The sequence below is a fragment of the Necator americanus genome, chromosome X, assembly GCF_031761385.1.
Source record: "Necator americanus strain Aroian chromosome X, whole genome shotgun sequence".
In the NCBI taxonomy this organism is placed as follows: Eukaryota; Metazoa; Nematoda; class Chromadorea; order Rhabditida; family Ancylostomatidae; genus Necator; species Necator americanus.
The window spans coordinates 32,474,537-32,483,120 of NC_087376.1; the positions used below are offsets into that span (position 1 = coordinate 32,474,537).

The window sequence follows — 8,584 nt, forward strand, 5'->3', positions numbered from 1 at the left end:
CGTGAGAGAAAATAATTACATTGATAGCAAATTTTACTGCACCTTTTTTTCCATCTATCAGCTTTATAAATTCACTTATTTCATTGAAAAAATAATTTTTCAATGAAAAATTATTTTTTAATGAAATAAGTGAATTTAGTCTTTTTAGTGGATCAATTCACTCCATGAATGAATTGATCCACTAAAATTGTGGATTTGTTGTGTTCCGCGTTTCACATAGATTTTAGGTGAACCTTTTTTTTTAGCAGTCAGACAAGGTAAATACAGTGTTCATAGAAAAGTGGACATATCGTGGTGAATTATGTCTACAAAAACTTTCTTTACGTGAATCTATATTTTAGGTGCAAACCACAAATTATTTCTTTCTCCTTCCAAAAAAAAGAAGCGAAAGAGAGAAGATTAATAAAAGTGAAACGGCGATAGATAATTCTTTGAACTGTGAGTTGGTTCAAAGGAATATTCGACAAGTGAGTCATATAGCGAGTTGACTCACTATCGAGTTCGAATTAGCGACAATTCTCGTCTCGTTGATTACCGCTTACATCTTGCACACATAAAGCTTTCAGTGCTATTTGTTGTGTCATTTTTTCATTCCCTTATAATAATATTATAAATATATAAATTAATATAAATTATAAATATATAACATATCGATATTTGAATAGTATAGTAAATATAAATAATATGATAAAATAAGTATGACTTATTTGACTTTAATAATAATAATAATAATAATAATAATAATAATAATAATAATAATAATAAATAATAATAATAATAATAATAATAATAATAATAATAATAATAATAATAATAATGACAATAACAATAATAGTAATAATAACAGTAATGATAATAATAATAATAATAATAATAATAATAATAATAATAATAATAATAATAATAATAATAATAATAATAATAATAATAACTGTAATAATAATAATAATAATAATAATAATAATAATAATAATAATAATAATAATAATAATAATAATAATAATAATAATAATAACAATAATAGTAATAATAATAATAGTAATAATAGTGTAATAATAATAACAATAATAATAACATAGCAATAAATGATAAAAGGATAAAGGATAAAGTTTCTGGCGTTAATCAATCCGCGTGGGATGCGCCTCCACGTTCACTTCAATTCAGAATCGTTTGAGGTTTACGAACGTCTAACTGGCCTATACAATGACCTGCGGTGGCCAGCCGATGTGCCAAGTCAATGTTTTTATCCTCCCAGACAAGTCTGGTACCAATTTATCGACCCCGGAGGGATGAAAGGCTTGGTGAGCACTAGTGCGGATTCGAACCTCCGATCGATCGTGCAGGAAGCGGAACCTCTAACCGCTACACTACACCCGCCCAAAATAAATGATAATAATAATAAAATAATGATAATAATAATAAAATAAATGATAAATATATAAGATATAGATCTATGAATAGTATAATAAATATAAATAATATGATAAAATGAGCATATAATAATATATAATAAAAATATGCAATAAACAATATGTATATATATATATAGTACTTACATATTATGTATTGCAATAAATATAATATAATGATAATAAATGTAACAGACCATGTTTTGTTATGTTTTTCTTAAGAGGAAAAAATTAGGAACACTGGCGTTTGATAAGTAGTGTTCTGTAATTTCTTTCCTCATTCAGAAAAGCATGTAGATCAGGGAAAATTATATTACAAAAATATAATATATAAGAAACGAGGTTTGCAGCCCAAATTCGTCATTAAAAATCCTTTTAAAAAACGGAAGATGAGTTCAGCATTTGTTTCCTACGGTATGAACATAGATTTCGACCAATCACTAGCTACAATCCATTACAATATTAATCATTTTTTATTTTTTCTTGGATTTTGCTAATTATCTGTTTTTTCACCCAAATGAATTCTGCTTGAAACGTTCAAGGAGTCTTCCTTTCCGATTCATGTTTTCCTCACTACGGATGTCCTCTAATGTATAACGTAAGAGATATTTAGAAATTTGCTTAAAAAACAAAAATATTATGTTAATCATATACAAATTGGAATTAAATTATATTATACACTTATATAAATGGTAAATAGTCTCTGATAAATTAAACGCTACAGTTGAAACCCTATAATTTTCTGAATAGTGCATACAGTGGCATAGAATTATTCTTAATCTCTTATCAACCTTCCAGGAATTTTTGAGAAATATTTCAGATTCTGCAAGGTATTAAAATGATCCCAAAAATCGGTGAAAAATCTTTTATAACGCTATTACATAACAGAATAGTTTATCCACAACCGAGAACACCTTATCAGAGCAGAAGTCTCGTTAGAGTTATTCTCAGAAGGTTTTTCAAAAATTACTACGACTTATTTTCGGTTCTTAGATGAATACAATCGCTAAAGCGTTGTTTTTGGATAACATTCATCCGTTCTTCTAAGAACAAGAAGGCCCAAAATTCAAGAGATCCGCTCTTTATGGATTTTATGACAGCTCGAATCCTCCGGGGAACGCAACCACTCGAGTAACCTTTTGTAGTACGAAACACTTAGTTATGTTCATATCTGTTAATGTTGTTCAAGAAATTTTGGGTTTTTTCCTTAAAAATTCACACTCTGAAAAATTTTTGAGAAACATTCCATTGTCATTAGTAAGGGTGGTATCGGAACGCAAAGTTTTATCTCAGCATCAGGGAAAGAAATTATGGATTGAGGACATTTATATGGGACCACCAGTGGTTTTTCGGTGTTTTTTATACCGGTGTTCAATGTTGCGACGACAAAAAAATATTTTTTTATTCCTCTATAATTAAGCAATAAATATTTGTCCCTTCATTACAAAAAACGTTCTCATCTGTGACTAATTAGTCAGCTTCCAGAAAACTTTTCTCTTGTAAAATTGAACAAAAAAAAATAAAAATGAGCGAATTTGACTGCGCTGTTCCAGTTAGGATTTTTTTAATACTGTACGAGACTAAAGTCCTCAAAAATTCATTACCTGCTGGACCTTCGATAGATTTTCCACCATTTGTTTTTAGAAGTTCCCTTAAATATGCCATAACTCTAACGCTAAAAAACAACATATTTCTGCAATCTAGCATATTAATAATTTTTGTCATCAAATATTCCAGAAATAATCGAGAATGTATGGGAGATTTCGAATTTCACATGAAGTATTCTCGTTTCAATTCCCTTTCATATTATTGATCACATACTCGTTGAAATCGTGCTTTTTTGATGAGTTATCCGCAACCTGCAATCACCATAAATTATAAGTTCTTCGAGATGATTTCCTTGTAGGTATAATCCTGCAAACGTCTAGTTAACTAAATGAATATCCGAATAAATGTCTGTCACATGGGTGGGCGGGAGAGATTGCATGACAACTCGGACCACCCGCACAAAATCACATAGTCACTACCACAACAAACTTTGTCCGCGTGATATATACATTTATTTATTTATTTATTTGCGTATATACATACAAATAAATAAATTGAATTGTTGCGACTAGCACCATTAGTTCACTAGGATCTTCATCTGTTCTGCATGTGATCACTCTATTTGTTTAATTTGGAAGTCCCATGCGGTATTCCTCAATTATTCACTCATTCGAGGATCAAAACGCACACACACACACACCAACTTCCGTTTTTTCTACTACAATGAGGTCATGATCTTGTGGATTATTTTTGTAGATTAGAATTTCCGAAGCCCTGGAAGTGTGAAAATTTCTAGAACTGAGGTTTTAAAAGCTTTTAAAAGCACACACACATCAACTTCCGTTTTTTCTATAACCATGAGGTCATGATCTTTACGATTCAGTTACGATTTTTGAATTTCTGAACGGTTCTCCCCGTTTCCCACTGATTAGATGATACAAAACTAACTACTCTTAACCGATACATTAGATGATTTCTGCCGTGCTCTTTTTTTTCACGTTCTTTATTTATTTATTTGTTTACCTGTTCTCAGCTCCGTTTCGAGGGCTTAACCCAGGACATGTATGTGGGATATGCATCCTGCATTCCATGAAAGTCGTTCCTCTACTTTTTAATCTACCTTCATTCGCGTTTTCAGTCTACGAAAAGATATTCGATCTACTACATCCAGGAAAAGGTGCATTATCATTGCAATATCTATGGTGACTCCTGGAATATCTCATACTGTAAGGCATCTTTAAATATGGTGGAAATATTTCTACAATTCTTGGAAGAATTGTGTTAGAATGTTGTGAACGAAAGGATCATAAAGAGGAAATGAGTCGAATTTGTTTTGAAAAGCAACGGAAGCTTAGTAAGGAGCACTTATATGTCGGAAACTTTTTTTAATAAATAAAATTCAATCTTTTTAAGAAATATATTAATTTTACAAATTTCCCACAAATTTTGCAACACATTATAGTCAGTAACACCTACTGTGAATATTTTTAGCTACCAAAACACTGCTTTAGTCCTGTAAAAATTAGATTGCATTGCATTTGTCAGCGCGGTTTTTTTTTTTTTCGAAAACCTTACGAGGAGAGTGGGTCAGTTTACAATCGGGTTTACTGGGACTCAATTAAAGAACCTGTCCATCAAGTTTCAATAAATCCGCAACGAATACTCAATGACCAAGGAAATCTGTTACAAATTTATGCTTCCAAACTCCTCACTTACTTTCTGAACGAAATATTATACATGCTGGATAGGTATATACTCTTAGAACGTAGAACTATACTCCTTCCTGGAACTATCCTCATTCCCCGAGTAAGATCGTGATGATTGGGCAAATTGTGCAGTTACTGAGGTGAAGCTATTGAGACTACATGTGCTGTCACTCGAAATCTTTCACCGTTTTTGATCTTCTGATTTTCTGGATTTAGAGCAAAGGATAAGCGATGGGAGGTGCAAACCTTTTTGTTCTTCGGAAAAGAAGACAGAGGAAACTCGTCCATTTTGATGAAATTCGAGATCGACAGTGTTTAAGTTTGTTCCGAGTAAGCTAAAATCCCATATCCGAAATTACTGTGACGTATGTACACGTTTCCCAGAATCTGTTACTAGCAATTTGTTTGTAATCTTCCTAAAATCGTGCCCGACGTTCGGTGATTCTCAGGATTTCTCAGAATTCAGTTCACGATAGTGCTGTTGAACTCAAAATATCCTGTATGAAATCAAATACGATCCCACATTTCTAGTTAATTATGGACCGGCAATTAACTAACTGCAAGTATCTATTTCGTATTTGAAATCATGCCTTTAGGGCACGCAATAGTAATTGCACAAAAAATCCGCATGCATGACATCTAATGTACATTTTTTTCATACATATATCTTACGTAATAAAAAAAACTTTGTATTCAAATTTCAACATTATTTTTTTCGTACAACAAGTCAGTGCACGATCACGATATTCAAGGCGTTCTCAGTTTCACTCAGTTGTCATTCACACTCTTTTCCTAGTTCTCATAACATTGTCACATCAAACTAAACATCAACGAAAACTCTCTCAAAATTCAAAGATCATCATGAAACGATACCGCCATATTCTTTACAGATCTATGAGTTAATCAGTAATCAGTAGTTATCAGTAATCTGTGAGTTCTTCATGCATACACACAAATTTATGGAATAACCGAAATGCTTGGATGGATGAGAGATCACATATCATATCACCCCTTTCACGTAATTATTTATGATGATTTTTGAGCATCTCCGTGTACACCTTCGCTTTTTATCGATGCATACATTTTTAACGGTAATTTTCTTGATCAAATATGCATCGCTCCAGACACATCATGGATAGCCTTCGGTTCATAATCCTATCTTTAATGGTGATCGTTGCGGCACTATCTCAGGTGAGCTGCTCTCATTATTAGTAGCTAAATTTTTAATTTTTTTTTAATTGAGGAATAGCGCGATAATGTATCTTATTTATCGTGTCAGAATTTTTGATAAACTGTAAGTGATTATTAAAAATTAAATAATTACAAACATTACATATAATGAACAAACGAATTCCAGAAAAATTTTTGCTGGAAACGTGTTTCCTTTACTGAAACCAAACATCTTAGAATTATTCATTATATACAAATTCAGAGGGTATTCCACATGATCCAACTAGGTTAAAGTTTCTATTGAGGTCCGAAACTAAAAATTCCTTCCTCGTCAACTAATGAAAGCCTCAAGTGTTGCATTACATCCGAAGATGTCTCCATTTTCTTGATATTTGTTTTCGTTAGCCGATCACACATTTCCTAAATATGAATAAAGGAAAAAATTATTTTTTTTTTCGTTATTTCTAGTGTTTGTGAACAAATTTCGAAGTATTCAGAATGGAAATTTTTAAAGGGTGTCCTTATAAAAGGATACAATTGTCTGAATGATTACCTTAAAAATGTGTCTTAATATATCGGTGCTCATTGAGAGTGTTCGTGGAAAAAATGCCTTAGTAAAAAAACGTTTCTGGGAGTAGACAAATCTTCTGTGTTTAGCGGATAGTGGATTCTAGGATAGTCGTGATAAACCTCTCGGATATACGACTGGATCTTCTAGAGTTATGAGTCACAAATAATCAGAATATGATAGGACCTAAATCGTTGAATCTCCTTTTTCCTCCAAAATCTTCTTCCTCTGTACCGCCTGTGCTTAAATCTACAATGACGTAAAATTGTAGGAACTGAAAAATATGGACAGTTATGAGTTTCCTAGAGGAAGAAACTTGACAAGATAACGCGAACTGAGAATTTTTTAGTAATCGCTCGAATAGTCTCGAATGTCTTTCATCATTACTGCCTTTTTTTAACTTGTAGCAGGTATAAGTTGAGCTTTCTAAGTTCAAAAATACCATATGTAAATGTGTTGATAATAAGTTTAAAAATACTGCGTCATATTCATGGAAGAGTGAAAAAAGAAGTACTTTCTAGGTAGAAATATTGTTTTGAAGGAAGTAGTATTCAAGTACTTTCTTGAACCGTGACGTGACAATTTAATCCATTTACAAATGTTATGAAAAATCTCTGCAAAGTTGCAAAAGTATTTAAATTTACGAAACTTATAAGTTTTTTTTTAATAGAATAGAATAGAAATAGAGGAAATCATAAATTTCAGGACTATGATGAGTTTATCGGAGGGAAACGGGCAGCCATGGATCCACATGCGTTTCGTATGTCATTTGGCAAACGTTTTGTAGGAAGAAACATTGATCCAAATGCATTCCGTATGAGCTTTGGGAAACGAAGTGTAAGTCCTAAACAATGTATTTTTAAAATACAACTATCATATAAAGGTGCAGATTTGAATTTGAAAAATAATTCATTCGAAAATAATAAACTAATATTGAAATGATTAAAAATACAAATAACTATTACAGCAAAAGCAACAAATAAAACAAACATTTGAAAAATTCTGGATTAGAATTTACTGCCTTGAAGCAGTTTTCAGCAGCACCAATTTTTCAAAGTGATTTTAACAGCTAGCAAGAACATTTTCAAAAAAAAAGAAAATTCGCAAAACGTACAAGATTTGCGGCTGTCAATAACTTCAAAATTAACTGTCTCCCGGCTGATAAATCCTGCAAGGGACAAGTCCTAAAATAACCAATTGAAACAATTTCTTTTACCCACAACAGTAATGAAATTCATTTCATGAAGTTTCATTTTGTTAATCCTGTGGGTGGAAAAAGAGTTACTTCGTTGGATAAATTGGCACCCTTGTGGTCGTGAGAATGTGGTTTGAATATCGAGATATTTCATACTTCTGCTGTTATCCTTGGAAATAACATTCCGAACTCCACCTCACAAAAATTCCTGTAAGCGTTGTTCATTCCTGCCGAGAGGAAAAAAAACTTACTTATTTCCCAAATTTTTATGATCACCAAAATGGGTGATGTCTCCTAGAAAATCCCCTATGTGTATCAAATCTAATTATAAAGCATCAAATTAGATTAAATTAATTAAATAACCACCATCTCTGAATTACTTCCGCTTCAATTATCTTATCCAATTTTGAGCCACAGAAGTTATATAACATATGAAATATAGGTCTCCGATATTAAGAACCGAGAAATTCTTGGATTTCCTCAAATTCGAGAGAACACAGTGTCTTCCTGGAAGTATCGTTGAAAAAAACTGCATTTGCTCTAAAACGGGTACCTTTTCTTATCATTGTTTTCATGTTTTTAATGAAACCGTATTAACAAAAAGTAGTTGAGCAAGGAGTAAAAAAAGAGAAAAATTTGTTATTCATATTCGATGAACTTTGTAACTGTGTAACGTAAATTTTAAATTTTTTAGGCGTCGCCACAGTTGGAAATCGTAAATCCTTATGATCAAGAACTTGTGAAGAGAATGGACATGAAACACTACTACATTGGTCTCGGGAAGCGTTAAGCACATCACAGTTTCGGATTTTTTTGCCAGACATCGCCGTATCATCTCACGCTTACGCTCATCTTCTCAATGTAGTCCAATAACAGTTACGGATTACTATTTATACAATCATTCAGCTAGAGATAGCATATGTATTTTCCAGACGGCTTTATGATTCCCTAATAAATTTTGTTATGTTGAAAAATAACTAACGTTAAG

The 8,584-nt window shown here is 31.9% G+C and overlaps 2 protein-coding genes across 3 annotated transcripts; one reads left to right on the forward strand and one right to left on the reverse strand.

Annotated features, from left to right (window-relative positions):
* Positions 1 to 703: 703 nt before the first annotated feature.
* Positions 704 to 4,036, reverse strand: RB195_026131 (uncharacterized protein; the record flags this gene model as incomplete). The annotated part of the gene is made up of 2 exons (XM_064214548.1): positions 704 to 1,112; positions 3,981 to 4,036. 2 exons carry the CDS (start codon positions 4,034 to 4,036, stop codon positions 704 to 706), a joined length of 465 nt encoding a protein of 154 aa, XP_064070429.1.
* A 1,758-nt stretch (positions 4,037 to 5,794) lies between these two features.
* On the forward strand, positions 5,795 to 8,386 carry RB195_026132 (uncharacterized protein; the record flags this gene model as incomplete). Of its 2 annotated transcripts, none has more annotated exons than XM_064214549.1 (3): positions 5,795 to 5,854; positions 7,107 to 7,238; positions 8,291 to 8,386. In XM_064214549.1, 3 exons carry the CDS (start codon positions 5,795 to 5,797, stop codon positions 8,384 to 8,386), a joined length of 288 nt encoding a protein of 95 aa, XP_064070430.1. The 2 variants fall into 2 exon arrangements, with proteins under 2 accessions (XP_064070430.1, XP_013305186.1); XM_013449732.2 differs by having other exon boundaries at positions 5,828 to 5,854.
* Positions 8,387 to 8,584: the final 198 nt, after the last annotated feature.